The sequence below is a fragment of the Corvus cornix genome, chromosome 7, assembly GCF_000738735.6.
Source record: "Corvus cornix cornix isolate S_Up_H32 chromosome 7, ASM73873v5, whole genome shotgun sequence".
NCBI lineage: Eukaryota > Metazoa > Chordata > Aves > Passeriformes > Corvidae > Corvus > Corvus cornix.
The window spans coordinates 8,948,141-8,975,009 of NC_046337.1; the positions used below are offsets into that span (position 1 = coordinate 8,948,141).

The 26,869-nt window shown below is 49.4% G+C and overlaps 1 protein-coding gene across 2 annotated transcripts; it reads left to right on the forward strand.

Annotated features, from left to right (window-relative positions):
• Nucleotides 1-26,869, forward strand: STEAP3 (STEAP3 metalloreductase). Of its 2 annotated transcripts, none has more exons than XM_010407113.4 (5): nucleotides 1-206; nucleotides 14,412-14,895; nucleotides 15,361-15,888; nucleotides 17,451-17,615; nucleotides 23,482-26,869. In XM_010407113.4, the coding sequence occupies exons 2-5, from the start codon at nucleotides 14,413-14,415 to the stop codon at nucleotides 23,770-23,772; spliced, it is 1,467 nt and encodes a 488-aa protein (XP_010405415.1). In that variant the 5' UTR covers nucleotides 1-206; nucleotide 14,412; the 3' UTR covers nucleotides 23,773-26,869. The 2 variants fall into 2 exon arrangements, with proteins under 2 accessions (XP_010405415.1, XP_039411500.1); XM_039555566.1 differs by lacking the exon at nucleotides 1-206 and adding an exon at nucleotides 3,080-3,185.

Here is a 26,869-nt window from a genome sequence, read left to right on the forward strand (position 1 = left end):
CTGAGCTTGGCATTTTCAGCATCCCCGGGTCATGTGCCAGTCCAGAGCAGACAGAACCCTGTTGTGCTGATAACCCAATTTCCCAACCCAAACGGTACCACTGGGCCCCAAGAAAGCAGATTCCAGCCCAAAACACAGCTTTGGGACAGCCAGAGGAGGAGCTACGTTTACTGACTGCCCTGCCAAATAGGTTTGGTTTCCCAGCGGTAAGTTTGCCACTTATTACCTCTGGATTTCAGGGGCAAGCTGAGCCATTCCCTTGCTGTGACATTGCGAGGGGCGGGGTGAGGCGGTGTCCCCAAACTCTGCTTTTGTCACAGCATCTGCTCAGGTGCAGCCACTGCTGCCCAGCACTTCTGCATCCCCAGTGGCCTCTGGGTGCACACCAGCCCTTGGGCTGGCACATGATGCACCCAACAGAGCCGGCAAGGGGGAAGGGGCATGGGAAGGCTCAGGGACCACTGCCTTTGTGTCTGGGTACAGCAAAGCCTGGGAATGCCCTGGGTCACCCCCCTTATTGATTGGGTGCAGGGCAGGAGCTGAGCCAGCCTGGTGCACCCCTCCATGCTGTCACCTCGGATGGCTCGAGCCCCCCCAAGACACAGTGTGGGACATGGGGACTCCCCATGGCTCCCTGCCCCGGCAGCCAGGAGCTGTCGAGGTTCATCTGCTCACCGGGGCCATTGTGCCAGCACACGGGCACTGGTGGGGCCTGGCAGCCCCAGCCCTGAGCAGATCTAAAGCAACTCCCTGTCCCCACGGAGGGGAAGGACAGGGAGGAGGGGGTGCAGGTGCCATTGCAGCAGAGATTATGGCAGGACACAGCCAGCTGGGCACAGGGGCACAGATGGTGCTGCCAGAGAGCTGCAGCTCTGACCAGCAAGTGATGGGCCAGGAAAGAGGATTGCTGCGAGAAGAACAGTCCAGATGACACAATGAAAAGCCCCTGCTCAGGACCAGCAAAGAAATAGGGGGAAAAACCCCAGATATACACATGGAAACACTGGCCAAGTCCAGCATGATCCTGGCACATTGGGTCTCTCAGGGTAGGAGAGAAATTAAGCCAATTTGCAAGCCTATGTCAGGTCCCTCATCAGGAAGAGAGCTCCCAAGGGAATCTTTTGAACAACCAATAAAGCCAGTCAAGGTTTGGGAGCTGAGAAGGCTTTATCTCTCCTGCTGAGAGGGCTGCAGGAAATATGGAGCTGCAGGACTCCAACTGTCCAGCAAACAGGCGGCCTGGACAGGGCCAGCCACAGGTTTGAGAATAGGGAGACAGGTATAAAACGAGTGCTCATTCTGAGGCACTTCTCTGTAACAGAAAGGTGTAAAAACAGAGGGTGTTTCCGGTGGAAGGTTTGCTAATTTGCAGAAAAGGAAGTGCAATCTAAAAAAGGAGAAGTAGATTTCAGCACTTCCAGAGGGTTGGTCATTACCCACAGGAGTGATCATACTGCCATGGCAGCAGCCTTGCCCTGTGCAGGGACAGGGGGAGACCCACACAGTGCAGAGACCTGAGAGAGCAAAGAGGAATCTATAAGATGAATTGCAATGACCAAGGCAAACAAGCCAACAACTACAGGTTCTGTAAATAAATTTAAAGGAAAAATTTGTCCTTTACATACTGTGGGAGAGTAGGTAACAATATACAGAAGTCACAGGAGAGTTCTTTCCTTCAGTCTCCACAAAGAGCTGAATGTGGCATATAAATTATCACCATGATAGGCATGAGGAGGCAGGGGCCACAACAAGCAAGAAAGGGCTAAGGAGTAATCTGGTTCTCTCAACTTCATTCAGTCACAGATGGCCTTTGCAGAGGTGTGATGAAGTCCAACTATCCCAATGATCCTCCTTCTCCTAACCATTCCAACTGTCCAATACCCAGGGAACTCACAGCATCTCAAAGTTTGCAGCTTGAACATCCCAAACTTCTGGAGCTCTCTCTTATCCAGGGTCCAGTCACTGGGAGACACCAATGGGAACTTTCCTCAGTAATCCCACATCTTTGTTGCAGACAAATATCTGCAGATTTCTGTATCTCCCACCCCATGGATGTGAGAGGTGGAGAGTACCTGTGCAAGCTGGGACAGCCCTGGCGGGTATCTGGCCCCATTTGCAGGCAGCACAGAGACCAGAGAGAGGGAACATCTTCATAGGACAGTGGTGAGAATGGGCTGAGATAGTTAAAATCACAGCCTGCCCAGGAGAGAGAAAAAAAGTGGGGCTTGTTTCATCCCAGGAAGACATATGCCATGTGCAAGGAGGACACAGAGGGAATGGCAGTCGGCAAAGATTAGGAAAACCCTTCTGACTGCAGGGGCAGTGAAGCACTTAAGGCTGTTTAGAGGGGCTGCACATCCCTCTGCTCGGGCTTCAAACGCACACTGCAACCACATCCCCCCAGCTATGCCACGGTTCGGGAACGGATGAGACAATCCCTTCAGGTCCTTTCCCTCCGTGCTCCTCTCCTCCACTGAGTGAGCAGACCAAAGCTCCAGAAAGATTTGTTTTCGAGTCCCTGTGGTTTTGCCCCAGTGCTTTTGTCTGGAGACACTCCCTTTGGTGCCCGCTCCCGCGGCTTTGGGAGCGTGCTGCCGCCGCTCTATCGGAGCGGGGCCGTGTGGCAGTGTTGGGGTGTTTGCAGCAGGACAACTCTTTCCCAGCGTGGGGGGAAGAACCATTATCTGCTCCACGGCTCTCGGCACAGCTTTTCAGAACAAGTGCATGGCCCCTGATAGCAGGGGCAGAGGCGCAACAAGCCGCACCCGCCCATTAAAATGAGACACCGGCTGGCTCTGAAATGCGTTTATAAATAGAGAATTAAGGTCTGCCTTCGACTCCTGTCTGTAATGGACGCGGCGGCCCGGCTGCCCTGGCAGCGATGCCCTCCTGCTCGCGTGTGTTTAACCTGGGCATGGCAGTGACGCCCGGGCAGCACAGCGGGGACGGGGACGGGGGTCTCAGCGCCCCCGCGCCCTCCCCCTGAGCCGGGCGGTGCCGGGCTGGGCGCTGAGCCGAGCTGTGCCGAGCCGTGCTGGGCCAGGCTGTGCCGTGCCGAGCCGAGCCGAGCGGTGCCCGCGGCCCCGGCGGGCACATGGGCAGGAGGGCGGAGCCCGCGGCCTGATATCACGGCTCCGCTCCGCGCTCCCGGACGGCGCCGCTCGCCCTCCCGCCGCCGCGCAGAGGTGAGCACCGCGGGGGGACGGGCACGGCGGGGGACGGGCACCGCCACCAGCGGCGAGGAACCACCGGGGCTCGGACCGCCCGTGCTGGGCGTGCAGTGCGGGCCGGGGCGGGGGAGGCTCGGCTCGGCTCGGCTCGGCTCGGCTCGGCTCGGCTCGGCTCGGCTCGGCTCGGCTCGGCTCGGCTCGGCTCGGCGCCGCCGGGGCCGCCCTGCCTGAGGGAACGTCCCGGGCCCGCGGGGACTCCCCCGCCGCCGAGCGCTGGGTCCCGGGCCCCGGTTCCGCCGCACCCCCGGCCCGGGACCCCCGCGGCGGGGCTGGGGAGCGGGGCTGCTCCTGCCCGCGGCCCGCTCTGCCCCTGGGCTCGGACAGGGGCTCCGGGCCCCCAAGGCGCTTTCGGACGCAGCCGCCTCGGTGCGAGGGTTGGTGTTGGGGCTGGGGCCGGGTCCCGGGCGGAGATTTCCGCGGGGACCGGTGTGTCTCGGTGCCGGCGGTCACTGGGGAGAAGTCGGTGGGATGCTCGCCCCCGGCAGGTCCGCCGGGCTGTGGTGCGGAAGCGCTTTCCTTTCCGTGGCTGCTGGGCACATCCCTGCGGGTGCGGGAAACTCCCTGGCACCGGGCACAACCCCGGGAACGGGTCGAGTTCGCTGTTCCAAGGGATGCGGTCCTCGTGAGCGCAGCGGGGATGGATGGGTGGATGGATGCACGTTCAGGCTGCGCTCCTCAGGGAGCAGCACTTGGCGCTTAGGTTTCACTTTTCATTCTCAGCTCGCTAAATGCTTTGAGGAGATGAGCGGCTTCTTCCAGCCAGGAAGAAATCAGCACTGAGATATAAAAAAAACTTGGGGAAAATCTTGGCCAGGGCCCAGGGTCCCTCAGGGGCGAGCAGGGAGCGGCTGTGTGGTTTCTGAACCGATGCAGGGACTTGTAAAAGCTACAAAAGTTGGATGCTTTTGTGGGGGGACTTCAGCATTTGATCCGTGTAAGAATAACAAGGGATGAAAGCTGTGAAGCAATTGTAGAGGTGACTTTGTAGTAGGAGCATCCCACAGGTGATGGCAGCTGGGGTGGGACTGTCCTGTGGCCCTGTCCTGTGGCCCTGGCCAGGGTGTGGTATCTGCCCATGACGGCCCCTTTGCTGAACAGCAGGCAGCTTGGGGGAGTGTTTGTGCTCGTTATGCCTCAGCTGGGCAGAGGGGTACGGAGGACCCCAGATCATTTCCATCAGAGTAGTCTAAATAAAACTAACACATAGAAAATTGCCTCCTGTGACAAGAAACCAAAACTGAGAGACAGCACCAGAGGAAGGCTGTCGCCTACAGCATCAATACTCCTGTGGGCTGAGGAGATGCAGGACTAATAAGATTTAAATACTGCATCAAGCTTTCGTTTTCTCTTCTTCTAAAATCACATTTGCTATGAAATAAATATACAGTAATATAAGATGCCGCATTCACTGCACATATTTGATTTCCTCTGTGATTGTAAAGAACAAAATGTTGATGACTCAACAAGTCTGTGTTTAACAAAACCACATCAAACCCCAGGAAAACATGCTCTTTGAAAGCATAATAATTTTTTTGTTGTTTATTTTGCTTTTTATTTTTGTTTTATTGTTAAGAACTATGCTTTGACTGTGACCTTGTAACATCCCACCCATAAATAGAAGCAGGTTTAGATTCAGGGGAAACACATTTTTTCCGATGATGGAAGAAGTAGGCCAGCCATGCCAGCTCTCTTGAGAGGTGGGAAAGGCAGTGGCAGCTGTGATAAGAAATGTCACACACCAGGAATTAAAACCCACCAATTTGTTATCTATAAGTTTACCATCACTGATTAGAGTTAGCTTTTTTGTCAACCTCATAATGGAAGAAAATGCTATTTTCAAATTTGAATTTACTGCTTCTTCTTAGAGTAGTTTTCCCTGCAGACCTACAGTGGATTAAGCAGCTTCCCATCTTCATCTGAGTTTAAGTGAACTGTCACTTAAATGAAAGTAAAAAGCTTCTAAAAGTATGTCAGTGACATGGGAGCTTCCAACACATTTCCAAAAGCCTTTTCATACTCTGGGGCCTAAACATTTTGAAAATTTTCCCAGGGTTTAAGGTACTGAGACAGAAATTCCTCCCATCCTTTTTCCAGGTTCTCAGATTGGTTTTGGTAAAGCCTTGGTTTTGGTAACACGTGCATTTCCATTTAGTATGATACACCACTGTAGTCTTTGGCAGAAATGTCCTAAGAGCTCCCTAGGGGATGTAGGCTTCAAGAATCAGGGTCTGTAGACAACGTGTCCACCACTGAAGGAGGCCGATACCAACCGCTGATCATGTGCAAGCACTAAATAGATTGTAGAATTACAGAATGGTTTGGGTTGGAAGGGACCTTAAAGATCCTCTTATTCCAACTCCCACCATGCTCAGGGACACCTTCCACTAGACCACGATGCTCTAAACCCTGTCCAACCTGGTCCTGAACACTTCCAGGTCATCTACAGCTTCTCTGGGCAATCTGTGCCAGTGCCTCACCACCCTCATAGTGAAGGATTTCTTCCTTACATCTACTGTAAGCCTAACCTCCTTCACTGTAAGGACATTCCCCATTGTCCTACCACTACAAGCCCTTGTAAAAAGTCCCTCTCCAGCTCTCTTTAGGTACTGGAAGTTGCTCTAAGGTCTTCCCGGTACCTTCTCTTCTCCAGGCTGAACAACCCTAACTCTCTCAGCCTGTCTTAATAGGAGAAGTGCTCCAGCCTTCTGAGCATCTCTGTGACCCTTCTTTGGACTTACTCCAACAGGTCTCCACATCCTTCTTAACATTCAGGTTAGATACCCATCTGGATCCTGAAAGATAACTAACTACCTGGTCAGCCAGTTGTGTTTGCCCCATCTCTGCCAGGAGCTTCCCAGGAGCTGCTGGGAAAGGCAGAAAAGGCACCACATGGCCCTACAGGAGCTTCACTGCCTTTCCTGGGCTGAGCTCCCTGTTCTCACTGCTGTGCTTATTCAAGGCTGGCTCAGAGCTACCTCTGTACTGTGTGTCATGCCTGTGCTCCATGGAGGGGGAAAAAAGGATCGGCAGGAGCTGGGCTGGCCCTCTGCCATAGGCTGTGTCTTCCTTCTACCCCACTCTGCCTCCCACGCTGTCCTCTCTCCGTGTGGTCCTGTGCATCTTGTGAGTGACTGGGAGAAGCAAAATCAGAGAGGCGAGGGAGTGCTGATCTTGGAGACCCTTCTAACAGGCGCTGCGGCACGGAAATAGCCAACACAAATATTTCCATGCACACGCAATGCAATCCCTCCATGTCTTTCCTGGAAAGAAACAAAGAGGTTTTAAAGTGCTGGAGCCTGCCAGCTCCCTGTGCTGACTGCTGAACTCAGGTCTTCCCATCTCTGAAGCCCCAGAGAAGGGTGGAAGCCCCAGCTAATTTTAGGCAGGAACACCTCCTCCCATCGTGCCTGGCTGCAGGGAATTACTAGATCTACCTGAGAAGTTTCCACCGTCCAGGCTTTGGGTTGCTTTCCTGCTCTCCTTGCACTTGGGGAGGGGAAGGCTCAGAAACGGGTGGGTCACTGAGTTGTTAACTTGGTAAGAGCAGTAACAGAATGAAGACCCCAAAAGAAAGCAAGAGAAGCCACATAAGACTTAGGTACAGCACCTGAAGTTGTTGTAAACCACCCCTTTATGTCACTTAAGAACTGTGAGATGCTAAGCCAAGAAAATAACCTTCTCATTCAGAGTCACATCAGCTAGATAAGCTCTTGTGTGCTGTGTCAGCATCAGCACTGCTCTAGCAAACTCCATCTTGCTTCAGGTCTGGGCTTTCCACGGTCTCACAGTAAAACCTCAGGGTTTTCCAGGCTTTCAGATTCCCATTTTATGATGTTTTATTACAGGGCAGGTCTTTCTCAGGCTTCTCATTACTCTATCAACACAGTGGGCACAGGCAGCAAGATGTTTTTACAGAAGAGCAGAGGAAGCTCTTCAGACAAGGACTTTGCTGCAGAGAAGTGGTACTGCAAATGGAGGCAAATTTGGGGGACAGAAGTTTGAGGGTATCTATGGCAGAGCCTACTGGTAACTGCTTAAAAGTACATCGTTTTGGTGGAAACAGGCCAAAGGTTTGTTTTCCAGTTGTTTATCGTAGATGGGTAATTTTTCTGCTCAGCATTAAAGTGGAGTGTTTATCCTTGGGGAGAGAAACTGTCCCTGCAAAGTGATCACAGGCTGGTGTAGCTCTACAGGAGAACTGTAGCCAAAATGTCTGAGCTTGTGTGGGAAAAAGAGGCTATTTCGCCCCTGTGGGAAATTCTGGTAGCCCTGTCTCCTCCACTTTCCCCTGTTTTGAAAGATGTTTTTGAATTTTAGTCCTGAGGAAGAACATCGTGTGGTCAGGAACATGGACATGCCGTAGGCTTCACTGCTGGCTTCCAAAAACAACATTCTCAATATTTTTCAGTGTGTAAACCAGAGGGAGTAGGGAGGGTCAGTGCCTGTCAGCCCGTGTTTTCATTAGTGTGTGATGGAATTGGGAGGCACACACTGAATTTGTAGGTGACACTGAGCTAGGAGAGACTGGAAACATTTTAGAGAAGAGACTAAGAAATAGAGATTGTGACAAGCTGGAGAGCTGGCTTTAAAAAACAGGGCACGTGTTCTGTCCTGTGTGGTAGGACTGACTGACCGCCTGGACACCAGGTGAGCGACCAGCCAGCCAGTGGCCACGGGGAGCCAGAGGACAGGGACACTGTGCCCCGTGAGTCAAGAGGGTCACACAGTTGTGCAAAAGCAAACAGTCTTCATGAGATGAAGAAAGAGAAGTGGTGCATTGGGGAAGCGTCGTCTCCGCTCCAGCTGGTGCCTTTTAGGGGCTCAATTGGGAAATGCAGTTCTGGGCATCCTCCAAGAAAAATGAGAGCAAGGAACAGAGTCTGAGTTGTTGGACATTCGGTAAATAACAGCTCTGATGAAAGAATTGGGTTTCACTTGTGCAGGAAAAACTGAAGGGAGATGTGAAACCTGTTCTCCAAATACAGAATGTGTCTGTCTGCAGAGGAGAAGGCAAATCATTTGCCGTGTCCTTTGGGGGTAAAAGAGGAAGGGATAAGGTTAACTGGATTGAGAGATAAAGAGGAGAGAAAGCAGGGCTCCGCAGGAGCTTATGGAAGTGGTTTTAGCAGTAAATACCTGATAAATGAGATAATGAGATAAAGAGCTGCCCTGGGGCAGGAGGAGGGATGAGGACCTGTGAATGCAAAGGCTTCAGGGTGGACGACAGTTGCAGGGGAACTTGTGGCAACTCCTGGAGCCCCGCAGCCAGTCTGGAGTCACAGCAACTCTGCAGGTCCTGTGGCAGGTGTGGGGTCACAGCAGTCCTTGGAGCCCACAGCAGGTCTGTCCCCACTGCATCGCAGTGGACGTACTCAGCACCCAGTGATGCCAGCTCGGGGCAGGACCACCTCCCCTGCCACAGGTCTCTGTCTCACCTCCCCACCCCAGCAGCAGGGGCAGGGGGTGAACAGCCCCCCCTATTCCCTGTCCCGTGTGCCTGTGGGCAAAGGGGCTGAAGGACAGCAGTGGGGACACCCCAGCTCCCAGCATTTCCTCATTCTCGCTCCTGGCTGGCAGCCCAGGTAGGTTTGCAACATGGCTTTTCTGGAAGGCTGATTTACATCCTCTGCCAGTTCCTGGTTTGCACCATTGGGGAGATAACTGCTTTGGAAAGAGAAAGAAGGAAAGAGGTAGCAAGCTTGGTTTCCCTGACTCCTGCTCTTGCCTGCAGAGCCAGGGAAGTCATTTCCAGTCAGCCTGGGCAGGACTGAAAGGTCTCCAGAAATGTGCACCAGAGCTGAGATTAAAGCAGCTTTGGATAAGCTCTTTTATTACTTAAATCTGTTCCAGTTCCAACAGGTTCAGGTTCATGGCACTTGCTGTGCTCCTGGGAGGGATTCTCTGTGTGTGGGAAAGAGACTGAAATGTTTGATTTTCCCTGGAAATAAAATGGTGTTAGCCAAAAAAAATGAATATTTCTGCTTACAGCAAGACCTGAGTGGAACGGTTCAGGTGCTGAATGCTCCTCTCCAGCTGGGGCTTTTGGAGGGTTAACACAGCAAGAGATGCTCTGCAAACAGAGGCTGGAGGGCTTTGGCTTCATGGTTCAAAGGTCCATCTGTGCAGACTGGAAGTCCCCTGGGGGCAGAGATCACCCCTGTCCCTGGAGTGAGTGTGTGTGTGGGACCATGCTCTGGGTGCCAGCCATGGCTGGCAGGGCCCAAAGGGACCTTCCCAGTGCAGAAGTTCCTCTGCAATGACCGGACCAAAGGCTCTGCTGCATCATTTGATTCCTCATGGGCCTTGCTGGTCTTTCAACACATGTGCTCATTAAGGAATGTGAATAATAATCATGTGCTTTATCTCGAGTAACACCCAAGCAGAAGCTGAAGCATAGAGCAGGCTCTTTGATGACCTGCAGGGGTTGAATCCACAGCTTCTGGAGACTCAGATGTGGTCGGTCTAAACAAACACTGACTTCAGGGGAAGACACAAAAGCCGTTGTTTTAGCCAAGGTCGTGCAGACTGAGTATGTGAGGCTGAGCTCAAAGGTGAGTTTCTGTGCAAACAGGAACCAGTTTGGTTTCACTGGACAGGACATTCATTGGAGCTCCATATGAGATTGCTGCCATATTCTTCAGCACGGTTTGATATGTTTAAAACACTGCCTTTTTATTAGAGTTATTGAAAAACTAACGTGTCTTTTATCTGATAAATCTGAACACCAGGGCATTGAAATGAATCTTGATTTTTTTTGTCCAGAACTGCAGCAAAGCTCATGCCTTGCCACCACAGGTCCATCCTTCTTCAGGGTGTGCAACTCAAACACCTCTGGACTGCGAATTACAGGAACCAGCAAGGCTATCCTCTTGCACCAGAGGATGTGAAAGGGGCCCCAAAAGATGGTCTCATTGTTAAAGACATGGTCAAAGATATCTGGGTCGTCCCAGACAAACTTGCTGGAGTCTCATCATTGTTAGTATCTCTGTCCCCCACGTCTGTTGAAAGAGGATAACGAGTGTGCCCGTTCCCCAGTAGCTGTGAGGGATGATCTGCTTGGCAGATTGACTCTGCTGTCAGCCCAGGGACACCTGAGTGGGCTCCTGCAGCCCAGCTTCATCCAGAACAGCTGTCCTGCTGCAAAACCTGAGTGAGGCCTCTCAGTGTGGGCAGACAGGCAAAAAAACCTTCTTTGCCTGGCACCTAGCCTAAGCTAACAGCCTCTGCCAAGCCTCAGGTGCCAAATATGTAGAATTATCCCGGCTTTTCTTCTGTGAGAACTCCTCCCTCCCCTCTGCCTGGGCACCAGAGATTCGACTGCTTCGTTTCATGCAGCTGCTGTCTGTCTGATCCCATTCCTTGGGGCAGAAGTTGCCTTCTGGCCAGTTTTTGTAGGGTGCCCAGCAGAGGGGAGCTCCCCATCTTGCTCACTGCCCATCCCTGCTATTGCCCTGCAATTAATAGCAGTAATGGCAATGCAGTCGCTGAACTCCACATGGGAACAAGTGTGCTCCAGCTGGACACAGCAGTGATGTAAGGGTGGCATTAGCAGCCTAGCTGAAGGGCAGCTGTACATTGCATTCAATATTTTAGTTAGGGAGCTGCTGCCTAGTTAGGATTGGAGCTTGTTTATTCCCACTGGGCTGCTGTGCTTTAAATCATCTTGTAGCTTCCTTGGTAAGAAACTGATCTCCTTGAATCGCACGTGCCATAACTCAGCAAGGGTGCGGTTTCTTTGATAAGGAAGATCAATAAATGAGGTTTATCTAAGTCTGGAGATGCTAAAGATGTGTCCAAGCACTGTGGTATTCACTCATGAGATCCTCTGCATCTGAGTGGCTTTGCAGCATCCTGGCCATGGTGCTTTGCACTGACTGTGGGTGGGTTGACCTTGCTGTGGTGAATTAGCTTTGGGAGGGAGAGTTTTAGCAGGTAACATGTCCATAGGTGCACAAAAAGCAGCATGGACATGGTAAGTCCATGGTGGCAGGAGGCAGGGGGTCTGCGTGCTCCCCAGAGATACAGAAGTGAAAAAAGCTGTTGCCTAATCAGACAGTCCATTGCCAGGCATCTGTTAGGCAGAGACCACAGTGTTTGTCTCAGTGAAATGTGTTTATGGTGAAAGAGGGATGTTCCCCTCCTTTCTCAGGAGTATTTCAGTGGCAGTGGCGTGGCAGTGACAGCAATGCAGCCCACAGGCAGCAGCCAGCAGCAGGGACCATCCCACCAAGGGCTTGCAGCGGGGATGGTTCCTGCTCCAAAGCCCCACCAGTCAGAGCATGACTGAAATAATCGCACCAAAATCCAAAGAAGAGATTTTGAGTCTTCTTACTTTGTAACTATTCTGCTGACTTCAAAGGCTGTTTAATTCTGTCATCCCTTTTAATCAAAATAACTGGAGACAGCAAAGATGTTTATCTCCAAACATTGCCAACATCTCTCTACATGTTCAGTGGCAGCTGCAGGACAGAGGAAACATACCACAAGAAAAATTGCTTGCAGCAAAATTTACATCCCAGTGGGACCACAGAGAGAACTCTTGAGGTGCCTTAAATCGATTATGAAATGAGTCTGTGGGTAACAATCACTTTGTCACCCTGAATGCTGATTTCTCCCCCTGTGGCTGAGAGCCAGAGATGCTTTTCTTTATTTCGGGGTAATATTTTGTGTGCACAGGAAAAGGGGAGGGGGGGTATGGGAGAGCAAGCTAATTATGCTGAACAATGGCATTGGCCCTAGAACAAATAGTTCTGGACATTAACAAATTTAGGTGATGCAAGGTGGTTTCTGAAAAGTAAAGCACTGAATGTTTGATAAAGTGTCTGATAAGAAGGGACCAGGAAAAAACCCAGCATCTTTGCAGACAGAGCTCTGAAAGTCATCTCTCTCACTTTTTCCCTTTGGCACTTTTCTATGTTTATTCCCCCCCCCCTTTTTTTTTTTTTTTTTTTAGTAGTGGAATGAGCCAAACTGCAATGTGCTGTTTGATCTCTGTATTTATACGGTGGACATGTGCTTTTAAAGGGGAGAAGTGAGTGTGCCTTTCTTTGGCACTTGTTTCCCCCTGATAGCACTTCTTCCATGAGCACACATTTTGGTCTCTGGGACAAGGGGGTGCTTGGTGAGAGGCAAGGAGAGCAGACAGACCTCTGCCATAGAAACAGTGTTGTCACTGAAACCATGATGGGTTTGTACCCAGGACAGTGAATTATAGTTTCAAAGTCCATCTGCTGAAGGTGTTTTGCAGGCTTTCAGTGAGGAGCAGGATTGAGATCGTGGTTGCTGTGTGAGAGATCTTCTCCTCTAGTAACTCGGCTGTGCTCGATGTGTGTCTGCCAGGGACCACCAAGTTGGTATTTTCAGAGTAATGTGACCCTTTGATCATTTTTCTGAGGGGTTTTAACAAATTTACAGCTCATTAAAGTGTATATATGGTATGGGGAGTTTATGCCCGGGCACAGCTCTTGCCATGTGTCTCTAGTGTCTGTAGTGAACTTTGGTGCTCAGGCACCTCGAATGAGGAAATCCTTTTGCAGACTCTTCACAAGAAAGAGTGACTGTCCTAAATGATTTAGAGTAGATATTAGGAAGAAATTCTTTAGTATAAGAGCGGTGAGGCAAGGGAACAGGTTGCGAAGAGATCCTGTGGATGCCCCATCCCTGGAGGTGTTCAGGACCAGGTTGGATGGGGCTTTGACCAACCCAGTCTAGTGGAAGGTGTCCCTGCCCATGGCAAGGGGTTGGAAGTAGATGATCTTTAAGTCCCTTCCAACCAGAACCATTCTATGATTCTGTGATCACCACGCATGTGTTCCATCTTCTCAATATTCACTCCCTTTCCCAGATCACTTATGAGCATGTTGAACAGCATAAATCCTCAGGGAAATCCCTTGGCAACCTATTCCCATTACAAAAATAATTTATTTCTTCTCACCCTTTGTTTCCCATTGGTAGCTGTTCCTGCAGAAGTGCCCTTCCCCTTTGCACCACTACTGTGCCAATCCCAGAAAAGCCTTGGGTGAAGGACATTTCCAAAAGCCCATGAAAAACACACCTGCAGCAGGGACCAGGTCACCCCATCCAAATGGTCACCTTCACTTCGAAAGAACTTGACCAGCTACAAGGCAAGACTGCACCAAAGTCAAGTTGTCTCCATCCTCAGTATATCACGAGTCTGTTAATTATGGTCTTTATAATAATCTCTAGCAGTGTGCGAATACAAAAGCCAGAGGTCCTGGTGTATAAGTTCCCTGGGCTGCCTCCTGAGCCCTTTAAAAATCCAACCTTCAGGAATTTGCCAATCCTTTAGGGTAAATTTGCTATTCCTTAAGTTGTGAGGCAGATTTGAGCCTCCAGCACAGCCCATGAACAGTCTGGCAGTTCCCTGCCCGAGTTTTTTCTGGCGTCCAGGTTCAGCTGCTGTGCTGCCTGTGAATTTATTGATCTGCTTAAAACCTTTCCATGTCCTCAATATCTAATCTGTTACAGGGCAAAATTCATTAACGTTTGTAAAGCTCATCAAGATCTTTCATGAGCAAATCCCATCATGTTTTAATATATTTTTTAAATGTCACGAGTAAGTTCTCATTATTCATTAAAGATCTGAAGCAAACAGGACTTGCCAGACCTAAATATTGGAACAGGCAAGGGCTGCAACTCTCTTCGTTTACCGCTTTTAGGACACTTTCATTTCAACTTGAACTCCCTGCCTTGATTCTGCTCCGGCAAATCAGAAGCACCCCTCCAGCTTTTCCAAATGTAGTCTCAGGGATCTCCATGGACCCCTCTTTCTGGAGGTATTTGGTAGCCCCATGGGAATCTGAGAGTTTCTGGTCCTGATTGCTGTTAGCGTTGGCCTGGCTTTGCAGTGTGAGATGCCAGCGTGAAGAACAGCAGAGGATGGATGCGTGCATCCAGCAGATGTTGGATGACACAGCCCTGGGAAACCTCCCTAAAAGCCTTCACCTTCCAACCCAGCATGGTGTTTTATGCCCCTCCAGTGGTGCCTGTACATTACTGCACACTTCCTGGTGGGTTTGGCCCATGGATCCTGGGCTACTGGGACCAAAACCATGTGTTCGAGTGGCCTAAGTGTCATTTTCCCCTGTGACCTCAGATGTGGTCTGGGTCTCTGTGAGACCTTCACAGTGAATTTCCATTTCTCCTTGTTTTTCCTGCCAGGATGTCCAGAGGAGACATGGCCAAACCCCTGCTGGGCCATCGGAGCATGGAGGGTGACTCCAGCCCCACGCCGCCGGCCGGACGCACCGTGGGGGTGCTGGGCAGCGGGGACTTTGCGCGGTCCTTGGCCATCCGCCTGGTGTGCTCTGGCTTCAAGGTGGTGGTCGGCAGCCGCAACCCGAAGCGCAAAGTCAGCCTCTTCCCTGCTGCAGCAGAGGTCACCTTCCAGGCAGAGGCGGTGAAGAAGGCAGATGTCATCTTCGTGGCCATTTTCAGGGAACATTACTCCACCCTCTGTGACCTGGCTGATGTGCTGGCAGGCAAGATCCTGGTGGATGTTAGCAACAACACCGAGATCAACCATCACAAAGAATCCAACGCGGAGTACTTGGCCTCGCTGTTCCCAGCCTGCACCGTGGTAAAGGGGTTTAATGTGGTTTCTGCATGGACGCTGCAGTCGGGTGCCAGGGATGGAAATAAGCAGGTATTGTTTTCTTCCAGCAAGGGCTAAATCCCAACTGTTCCAGCAGCTGAGGGCTGGCAGCATCAGCAAATGGCCTTAGGCTCCAGGAGAAGGAGTCTTGAGTGCTGGCCATGGCATCCAGACACCACCCCTTAGCTTCTGCATTTCTTTATCCAGAAATGAAGTACCCTCACTCACTTCATGCTCTGTAGTCTTCGGAGCATCTGCCTAAGTGAAAAGTATTATTCAATTGTCTGTTTATCTAAACAGAGCCCGTAAAACAAACTGGCAGTGCACACATGAAAGGAAACCTGTCCAGGAGAGAGGTCTTTGGCAGCCGTGGTAAATCCCTGTCAAAAAGCCTGCCAGGAATCATGATGCTCAGTGGAATAATGTAGGCTCCCTATGACGCAGAACCCCTCCCCATGCACTCAATCCCAGCAGCCTGATTTCTTTGCCCTATGTGTGTATTTCTGTTCAATGCAGGTTCTGATCTGCTCAAATAACCAAGAAGCCAAGCGCACCATAGCAGAAATTGCTCAAGTCATGGGATTCACCCCTGTGGACATGGGCTGCATGTCATCAGCCCGTGAGATCGAGAACATTCCCCTGCGCCTCTTGCCAGCCTGGAAAATCCCCATCTTTTTGGCTCTGGGGCTTTTTCTTTGCTTCTTCACCTACAACCTGATCCGGCAGGTCATCCACCCTTACATCAGGGAGCAGAAGAACAAGCTGTACAAGATCCCCATCGAGGTGGTCAACACCACGCTGCCGTGCGTGTCCTACGTCATGCTGTCTCTGGTCTACCTGCCCGGGGTGCTGGCAGCCTGCTCCCAGCTCTACTATGGCACCAAGTACAGGCGCTTCCCAGACTGGCTGGACCAGTGGCTCCTGCACCGAAAGCAGATTGGCCTCCTCAGCTTCTTCTGTGCCGCCCTGCACGCCGTGTACAGCCTCTGCCTGCCCATGCGCCGCTCCCACCGCTACCTGTTAATCGAGACGGCCGTCAAGCAGGTAACGGGGGTGCTCCTCAGGGCAGCACCTGCAGGAATCTTCTAAACGCATACAGATGTTGGGTGGTGGGCTTAATATCTTGGCTTTTTCATTCATTTTCCAAAGCAGGTGTGGGACAGTGGGAATAAGCTGTTACCTCTAGGAGCTCTTCCCGCACAGGTCAGCTGCACACCACACACTGGGCACTCGCCCATCTGTGCTGAGGACCTACCATCTCCCTGGATACACAGCTCCCTCTGCATTTACAGCCAGGGCTAGGATCACCCTCCCTGTGCCATTGCTCCCCAGAAGTACAGATAAGCCTTTGAAACCAGCCTTGCCCAGCACTGGTGTGTCTGAGACTAGGTCAGAGGCAGGAAAAATGCTAGGAGAGGAGAAATCAAATGGTGGAGGGAGCAGATTTCCTTCAGCTCCCAAAATCTTGGGAGGTCCCTGTTGGTTCACACTGATGTTCATAATTGTGCCTGCTGGAATAACCACATCATAATCCAGGGAGGGTTCTGTGTCCTCATCACCGTGTGCCTGCAGGAGTTTAACAAAATGGTGGTGAAGAACTGGTTGTATAAGAACAAGGAAATGGAAAAGGACTTTATTGCTTCATGGAGACTCTCAGCAGTGTTTTATCCAGTGTGAGATTGCTGCCTTCAGGCAGTTCAGCCAGCTCTGTAGCTCGGCAGTACCATGGGAGGATGGGATTTGCTCTTTGCTGCCCCTGACTTCTCACTGCACCACAGTGCTCCCTCCTGGGATGGCACAGGCTTCGTGCAGCTGAGTGGGGAACGTGATCAAGGAATTACCCCACAACCACTCCGCTTTCTGTGCTGGGGTATTTGCCCAAGTGATTCCAAATGCTTGCCCCAAAAACGAGGGAAGGAGCTGTGGGGGCACAGGGGAGCAGGATGGCTGGTTTTGGCAGCAGTGCCTGTTCAGAGCATCCATCAAACACCATTCCCAGCCTCTCAGCTCCAGCCTTGAGCAGGTTCTTCTCGATTGCCACAGTTGCACATTAATCTCAGGCAAGCGTTCTGTGTTCATTTCCCCTCTACCTCCTGTTTTCTAGCAACATCTTTGTTTAGTAAATTAAACCCCTTTAATGGGCTAAAGAGGACAGTTCTAAATGTTCCTCTTTGCCATGCAGTATAAAACCCATCTTCCCTTCCATTAGCATGAACAATTTCCCCCCTAAATGCACTTAAAACAAAGGTTATTAGGAGACTACTGCATATTCAAGCATCTGTATTTGTTTTCATGGCTTTAAACTGAGTTCTCATTGTAATTATCTTTCCAAATGTGACTTTAGGGCTTGCTGCTGTGGTTACAGGCATGGGAGCTGAGAGCATTCAGCAGTTCTTCCCAGCAGGCTTCAAACCAGGTCTAGCTTTGGCCAAATGGCTGTGGGATAAGAGAGCACTTCCACATCTCCCAAACAGGCAGATAGTGCTGGAGGTGTGAATAGGACCCAGCGCTCATCCAGGAAACCTGCTTCCAAAACCAAAACAGATAAAATTCAGTTCTTCTGTCCCTAAGCGCTCCGTTTTAACAAACCTTCATTGTCATGCCAGGCTGTGGAGAAGAAGATGACAATCTGGGTAGAGGAGGAAGTCTGGAGGATGGAGATTTATATCTCTGTTGGAATAATTGCCCTGGGCTTGCTGTCGTTACTTGCCATCACTTCACTTCCATCCATCGCAAACTCTCTCAACTGGAGGGAATTCAGTTTCATTCAGGTAAAGTCGACATTTGCTGATGCCAGAGAGTGATTCTGCAGTCAGAGTCAGGCCCTTACACAGAGCAGGGAGGGCAAGGGTTGACCTGCTTTCCTGGCACATCCTGCTCTGGCATGGCAGCTGCAAGCTGTGCCCTGGTGTCAGCAGCAAACCCTTCCTGTGCACCCCAGAGCCACAGACCCCTCGTCGAGGAGGTGAGACCCAGAGGCAGTGAGGGGCAGAGGGCTGTGGTGTGTCCTAGGGCTGTGCTGCTCTCACACAGGGCTTGTCCTAAGGAAGATGCTTTTCTTGGGAGAAGGGAAAATGCAAGGTGTCACGGGCATCCACATGAGGATCAGCAGCAGCAGAGCTGCTGTGGGGAACAGCAGACTGTGGAGGGCAGGCAGAGAACTCACTGTGGAGACAGCTGGCTACAGGACACAGATCTGTCCTTGATTCATCCTTGTCTCCTGTTCAGGGAGAGTGAGCTGCTGAAAAGAAAAGTGCCTGGGAGGACAGTGCAGGGGAAAGACAAGTTTGGCAGAGCTTGCATGCACCCGTGTTCAGTAAGTCCAAAAAGCTCAGAGTGGTCTGTGAAGTGCCAGAGCCCAAGTAGCACAGAGAACTGGGTATGGCTTCAATGAAAAGGCCATGTCTGATTCTAAAAACTGAATTAGGAATGTAATTTTTCCTTCTCAGTGATTTAGGAGCCTTCCTCCCACTTGCAGTAATGGCCAAGCTCCTAAGGGCCAAATTCCCTTGGTGACCTGAATCTTCCCCATGGGATGTTCACAGACACCATATTGAGGGGCCGCAGCATTTTCAGGGATATATTTGGAGCCAGGCTTAGGGCTAATTAACAGGGATAGCAGAGTAGGAACCTTTCAAGTATCCCCTTGCACATTAGAGCTGATTTTGAGGCCAGATTCCACTCACTCTGTCACAGTCATATGCCACAGCACTAAAACCCCTTGTTACTTGTGTTTCCTACACCAGGGCTGCTTAGCATGCACCAGGGTTCGTGTCCCACTGCAGTGACCCCCGTGGCACCCAACATGCGTGAGCCCCCGCAGGACCCCATCCCCTTGCAGCTTCCCTGTGGAGCCTCCCTGGGCACCACACTGGCACACATCTAACCCTTCCAAAGGGGAGGGCAGGGTTCAGGGATGCAGAGGTGAATAGCTATCATCCAGCCTCTGTTAAGCTCTGCTGAAGCTCTTCAGTGGTATATAAATAATTCAATATTCATTAGAGTAGGAGTTTGAAGCCTGCTCCCCTGCTTCTCCCACGAGTGCCCCAATCACCAAATGAGCAATCCAGTTTGTCTTCTTCCCCCTCTTGCTGTGGGCTAGCCAGTAATTATTTACACTGAGTAGAAGAGCTGCACCAGGAGAGCTTGACCCCAAGAGATCATCCCTCAAGGAGAAGGGAGACCTGACTTTAAACCTCTCTTTCAGACTGGACAATGGGAGCATATTAATTCTCACCAGCATGTCTCAGGGGAGGGCTGCAGCTGCTGGGACATTGGAAAAATCAGTCCTGACTTAGGCATCTCATACCAGGAATCCCAAATGAAGGGAAGTATCTCCTTGCAGCCTGGAAGGAGGCTTTGAAACCCGCCTTTGGCTCCCCAGGCAGCCTGGCAGCTGTCCTGGAGGGTGCTGGCGTTGTGTCATGTAACACATACATTGTCGTGGCAGGTAGTGCGTGTAACACGACTGTCGCACCTGCCCTGTGGGAGCCCTTCCTGAGCCTTTCCAAGGGTATGTCACAACTGGGACCACACAAATGCGTGATGCTGGGTTCCAAAATAGCTCTTGGCTGCCCCACATGGGAACTGCCTGGCTTAGTTCATGGAAAGATACTCACACCTATTTCTGTCTGCATGGAATAAAGCGTGACAGGTGACACAGTGTGACAGAGCTCCCAGCTGATCACATGCAGGAGAGGAATGGCTGTTATTGTGCCTTACTCTGGAAATACCATGTAAAAAGAGCAGGTTGCAGATCTCCTGGCATGTTAGCTTCCATATATATTTTTTTTAATGAGAGATCTTTTAAATTATTTACTCCTCAATGTTGGTGATGCCTTTCTTGAGGAAATTAAAAGAGCAGCTACAGCCACTGCTTCCAGGCTCCAGAGGTTACATTCACATAGCTCAATGTGAGCCTTCCTGAATTAATGCACAGTGGCACAGTGTAAATACAAGGGGCGAAGCATGAGGCTTCTTTCTCAAATATTTGGAATTTTTAGCACTTCTACAGCATAAAAGAGGTGAAATGCAGGGTGCAGACAGCCCAGCCAGATGCCTTCCAGAAAATGCAGTAATTTGTTCCCATCTCAGTTGAACTGGATGGTGTTTGAGAGATGCCGTACCAAAAGCCACATGTGAAACAAATTCAGGAGCCACTTTAGTCCCCTCCTTACCCAGAGCTTCCCAAATCTGACATTTTCCAGCAGCCAGTGTGTACACCTGTATTAGTGCCATGTACTGCCACAGTATTAAAATACACATCTGTTGCCTCGTGGGTCGAAAATCCCATTTGTATTGTTGCCAAAGTTATAGGAAAAGAAAGTTAATTTTCACAGTAGCTCCTGCACATACACAAATTTCAATCAAATACAGTTAAATTGGATACACAGTTCCCCCATGTGTCCAGTTTTAACAGAAAATGTACAGGATCAAAACACTGGCTAACAGGAATGATTTATATGTAATTCAACTTATAGGAGACATTTTTAATGTTCCCCAGTGATTTACAAATCAACTCTAATTGCCTGAGGTGTAAAAATGTGTATGATTGCCTTTACCTTCCCATCCTGAGAAGTCCTCCTGGAATTTGAAGGTTGAATTGACCTGGTTTCTTTCATAGTTCATGTAGCGTAAGATGTAAAGGATCTGTAATCAGACCTTTTCTAGCCCTCCTGTCGAGGCAGTGTGAGAGGTCAGAGCTGCTTCCATTGAGCTAATAATTTCATAGTACTGATGGCTGCACAAGTCAGAAACATATCTGGGTCAGGAATTTTTGGGGTCTTTGCTTTCAGTGCTGCCCAGGCATTTCTAAATGAGCCACCTGGGACTGGATTGCCTTTGCTGATGCATTACAGGGAGCCTGCAGGCACCAAGGAAGTGAGGAAGGTAGAAGAGTTAATGCAGAATAGAAAATCTATGCAAAGCCTGCATCAGGAAGGTACCATCTTCATACAGCATCTTTCAGAGAGCTTTAACACCCTACAGGGGTGCTGGCCCCAAACTCCCTGTGTTGTGACAGCACAAAAAAACCACCTCTGCCACTGTTTAAAACAAAACCCAGATAGATTTCATAGCCAGAAACTGCACAGAGAGGATCAGTGAGAGCAAAAGAGCGGTATCAGGGCTAGGCATGTTGGCAAATCGGCCCCCTGAGGTGCTCAGCAGGCTCTGCATTGTACTATACTGGGTGTATATTGAGCTGTAAATACTGAGCCAAGCTGCCATCAGCAAAACTTTTGGGTTTTGTGCACTTACAGACCTGCCTGAATCCAGCTGTCTGGCGGGTGCAGCCGTGGGTCCTTCAGCCAGCATCAGCACTGGGACCCCCCAGGCACCCCCTGCTCTCCCCAGTCAGCTCCTTGTTTGTGTTACAAGCAGATCAGCCCATCACTGCCATCAGAGGAGCTGCCAGCCCTGTCTCCAGACGCCACAGCTTAGCCGAGTGTTTGTTGCCAATTAACCTTTTTGTTTCTTCCCCACCCCGCCATCCACGCAAAGGTGGGTCAGTCACGGAGTGCCTGTGTTGGTGTGTCACCTTTTGTCCTACTAACTTCCATTCCTGCTCTCCCACAGTACCAGCAGCAGTTTGAAGAGAAACTGTAGAGGAACAAAGTAATTCATCTCCAGCTCTGACATCTCTGCCATGCACGGAGCTCTGCTCGGGCTGACTGTGAATGCACCCTCTGCCCAGGGCAGAATGCATCTGCTGCCCTTGGATTCACTCTGTCCCCGTTTTCCTTCCCTGCTTTGCCAGACAAGTCCTAAGCTGGTACTTCCAACCTTTTGCCACCCAGGGGGTTTTTTGCCTGTTGGAAAGAAGCTCAACCTATAAATGATGGATGATTTGCAGGTCAGGTCCTGCTGTTAGGTTCAACTGTGACCATGGCATATTTCAGTAAACTCCTACTTAATTTTCCAAGGGCAACTAGTCTTGACCCTGTTGGGTTTGCTGCTTTTTGCCACTTTGGTTTAGGACATGGACATGGCTTCTGGTAAGGACATCTGTCCCTGAAAGTGTGGGGTTGCACACAGGACTGAGGCTCCTGGCATGGCCGTGAGCAGTGCTCAGCTGTAACACAGAGAAGAGTTGTTCCCTGCTTGGCAGGACTCAGCAACACCCACATGAGTGCCTGATAGATACTGTAAAAGTGAAGTACCTAGATCTGGTAGCACATTTTAGAGCTCTCCTTCCCTCCCTTGCCCAGTTCTCTCAGCTGCTCTGAATTCAGTTTAGCTCTGAAGTTTAGAGGAGTCTTAGTCTGGTTTTTTTTGGTAACAATGTAGTACATTTTTAAAAGTTGTCTGGGTTTTTTAATTGCTTCTCAGCAATCAAAAATAGAAGGGGAAGCTTTGAATTGAGTAGTTTTTTGGGTGAAACTATTTTTTCAAAAGATGATGAGGCCTTCCTCCCATCTTGCCCTGGTTCCTTATTTCCCTGCCATGTCCTCTTTCCTGGACATATCTTCAGGAAGACGGTGTTTCTTGCTGATCTCTGCACCAAGACAGGTATTTTGGCTTGTAAAGGCTTTCTTCCCTAAGTTAGGGATGTGAGCAGCAAAATTTTCCCTCTCTAGGCATCTTGAAATTTGGTTGTTATTGCAGGCTTAGACCAAGTGTTCAAAGGAGGGCAGCAGAGCAAGATGCTACACCTGCACTTTTCTCTGAAAATACAGCAGCAAAGACCTGTACAAAGGAAAATACAGCAAGTGCCTGGTGCTGCAGGGTGCCAGCAGGCAGTGGGAGCTGACAAGCTCAAGAGCCACCACCTCTGATGCTGGCAGGAAGCCACTGATGAGGGAAACAGTTTAAAACCTATCTTTGAGAGCAACCCTCAGAGGGAGCTGGAAATATTCAGGGGAAAATCCCTGTGGGTGCTTGGGAACATGTCAGCTGAAAACGGGGGAAGTTCTTGCCAGTAGAACAGGGGCTGGGTTCTTGCTGCCTCCATGAGTGGATAAAGGGCTCTTGACTCACCAGTCCAAGGGCTTAGTCTATCACACAGCCTGATGGTCTGGCTCTCAAACCAACTCAGATCTTTAAGACAGAGGAGGAAGCCCTTGAGGGCTGTTGCTCACCTCAGAACGGAGCACTTCTGCTTACACAATCTCATTTTCCTGTAGATGACGCCAGTCACCTGAAGATGTCTTTGCTCTGTGTGGAGCTGTGGCTTCACCCACTTCCAGCAGTGCCAGCTGTGGTCCAGAGCCACAACACTGATGCTTCATCCTGCTGGTCAGCAGCCTCAGCCAGCCAGGGACTGGCAGGAGCAGAGCTGGCAGCAGCAGCTCGGGAGGAGCCCTTGGGAGCTGCGTGTGCCCACCTGCTCAGCAGGGGCTGGGGCTGCTGCTTCACACGGATGCAGGAGCCCCCCTCTCTGCTGAGTTGGCAGCACTTTCTGGGAAATCCATGCTGAGCTTCTAATGTCACACTTAACCTCTGATTAAACAAAGAAAAACGCAGTCTGGCACACTACCCAGGAAAGGTTTCCAGCCATGTTTTATTCTGTGCAGGCAACACAGGAATACCCTTAGCTTTCTCTGTGTCACGTACACTTAGAAAATAATGTCAAAAATACAGGAAAACAGCCAGGCACAAGGTACTCTGCTAACTGGTGTGTGTTTCTTTTCCTTTTAGTCCTCCCTTGGATTTATTGCCTTGGTGATCAGCACTCTGCACACACTCACATATGGCTGGTCGAGGGCCTTCGATGAGAATCAGTACAAATTCTACCTGCCCCCGACCTACACCCTCACACTGCTCGTCCCATGCACTGTGATCATAGCAAAAGTCATCTTCAGTTTGCCCTGCATCCAGCACAGACTTTTGCGAATCAGGAGGGGCTGGGAGAAGGGCAGATACGTCAAGTTTGTTCTGCCCAGCACAACGGGGGAATTTTCAAGCGGGGAGACCTCCAGCAACGTCTAATAGCCTCAGCTTTGAGGATTTTGAAGCACTATCAACATTTCTATAAAGGTGTTTCTTTTTCTTAAACATATGTATGTTTTGGTATAATGGTATTGTGGATAAAAAATAAAATTTGGTGACTTTAGAAAATAGATGACCATCAAACTAGGTTAGACAGTAGTAGTTAAATTATATTGCTGATTTGCTAAGACAATTATTGCCTTAAAAATGACTGGGAAAGCCGAGCTAGCAGCACTAATAGACATGGGAAACTGATGGACTCTGTTAGTCAGATCAGTCACTTGAGGTGCTGGGTGGCAGCTCCCCAAACCAGTACTCCTCAGTTGCTTTCCTAGCTGCTCTCATAAATTTCAATGCCTTTTTTTTTTAAAAAAAAGCACAGATTTTCTGTGGTTTATGACAGCAAAGATACCCTGCCTCTTGAATGTATGGATCAATCAAGGCAGTGAGGTTTAGAAAGATCAATTGCCTCTGGTTTTGTTCTCCTCAATGAACTCTATGGACATGTCAGAACAGCAGTATCCATGCTATTGTGACAGTAGATTTTACTAAAATCATCAAATCTGACAGCAAGCCCAGTATTCCTGTTCTCTCAAATACAGACAGCACTTCTGGTCCTGGAAGCTGTGCCTGGTGCATGTTCATAAGCTGAGGAAATAAAGCACCTTTTGCAGCAGTATAAGCATTTGAGAGAGAGCGACATCCCCAACACCAGACGTCTGGTCTGCACTGCTGGCTCTGAGGTGACAGCTACTGCTCCATATTCTCTGTTATACTGAGCCAAAGTTTCAAGCAGTATTTGGTTGAAACAGAGCGAGGATAATTATTGGAAAGGCCTGCTGCTTCACAAAATTACATGGAGAAAACCAAGGCCTTCCAGCTGGCCTTACATCAAATAATAGGGTGACGCTTTTAGAAATTGCTGTCACCTGAACATTCCCATTTAAGTAAACAAAACAGCAGCTCTAAACCCACTGGTTTCACTAGCAATAATAAGATCTTTGAACAGTCTTGCAAGGGGATCAGCAAATCTTGACCACAACATGAAAACATAGCAGTTGTACATTTTGGGCATAGTCCTTCATTGCGTTACACCTTAAAAAGTCACTTGCTAGATCACAAAACAGGTATGAAATGCTCTTCTGACCTCACACCACTGTAGACAAGGCACAGGGCAAAGAAGATTTCTGTCCTAATTTCATGTTTCACCTGTCACTTTCTATCAAGTTCTTACTCTTTATCAGAATAATTCTTTAAGTTTTGGACATCCAAATCACCAAATAGTGAATGGACAGCCATTCACTAAAGCTCATTTAAAAGCAAGCAGTCGGGATGACACAAGAATACTACCTCAGTAAGGTCAGGTACAAGGACATGCCTGGAATAGCCTCATTTTCCTGCAGTTAAGAAGACACTCAGTGTTCAGTATTGCTTTGAGAAACAAGAGCTGTCAGCACCAAATGAGGTACAGCTTGTGGGACAAGGAAGTACTTGTTACTGGAGCAGTTAATATAAAGGGCAGGGGGAATTATCAACTTCAGGGCACATAAGCCCTGCTACAAGCCAGCGTTGCTCCAGTAACCTGGAAGAGTTCTACACAAACAGAGGATCGTAAGAATTCTCTGTTTAGCCTCAAGTAACTACAGTGAGTAACATTCTCCAAATATTGCTCATGTCGCCAGTGATGATATTGAGGAATTTTAGTTCTTGCCTAACACTTACAATAAAGTCTCCAAAAGCTGCTTCTTTTGGCTGAATAAAAAGAAACTGGCTTGAGGGAAACGCCTAGATTTCATAATCAGGTGATTTTTTTGTTGTTTTGATGGGGTTTGGGCAACATGGGGAAGGTACCGTTCTTTCCCACTGTCCCCCTCAGCAAGCTGTTTATTAGGTTTCCCCATCCACCTCCAGAACTTAGCCCAGATTGGCACCTGACCAAATCACTCTCCAAGCAGACTGATGACCCAACACTGTTTATTTCTGGTTAGGTGATAGGGTAAATTTCCACATGAATCTGAGACAGTTTCACCTGAATATAATTTCACCCACTCCAGTTTAACTCATCCTTGAGGGAAAACTGGCGACAGAAAGCCTGGTCTTTTATTTGTCTTTTCCATTTCATCAGCAGGCAAAGACAACATAAAAGCACCAGTTTACACACTTTATCGTGTATTTGAATGCCTTTTTCCCCCCCATAGGTTTCTTTTCACATCTTTAGGTCAGGCAAGACTACTGTCTGGCAGCCAAAAAAGATTAGGAGGCAGGGAAAGAACATTACACAGGCTTGCAGGTTTTGTCTTCAAGGGGAAAAGCATGGTTTTGTTGTGAGTCGCTGCAAGGTTAAAGACTCACTGTTCTGCCCAGCAGAAGGTTTGCACCCTCACTTTGTTTACAGGACTTTCATGCCTACAAACCCTTTCCCATGGCAAAGGGACAGTTTCCATGAGCAGAAGGGAGTCAGCAAGTCAGCATGGGGCTTTTCAGATGGACACAAGCCCAAAGGGACAGACAAGCCAGTTCAAAATCCCCACAGCTACTGCAGCTCTACAGCATTAAAAAAAAAAAAAGCTGGTCAGGTGTGTCCAGGTAATGCCTGTGCCAACAGACTGGCCAGCCAGCCACCATCCCTTTTGAAGACCAAAACCAATTCCTCTAATGCAGAACAGCATTTCACATGATGCCCTCTGTATTCCTCTGGTCCTTAAAACCTGTGACACAACAGTTTGAGTAATTTCTTCTGATCCTGGAATGCTGAAAATGAAACTAAGGAATTTTTCAATTATCTTTTCCCTAAGCATTTTTTGATGTGCATAGGACATTCAGTGAGACTGGCTTAAAATTTACCATTTAACTGGTTTTGTACTTGAAGTTTTTCTCTCTGTCTGTATATATGTACACACACACACACATATATATATATCTTATTGCAGAATATATAGCTGGAATGTAAAAATCTTTGTATTTTTATTTTCTGTACTGCCTACTATGTGCCTCTGGGATATGTAAGAACCAAATGAAAAGCTGTAAGAGTAAGGCCAGTTTTAATCACTGGCCTCTGTAGTTATATAAAGATATTCTGAACAGGTCTACATAGTTA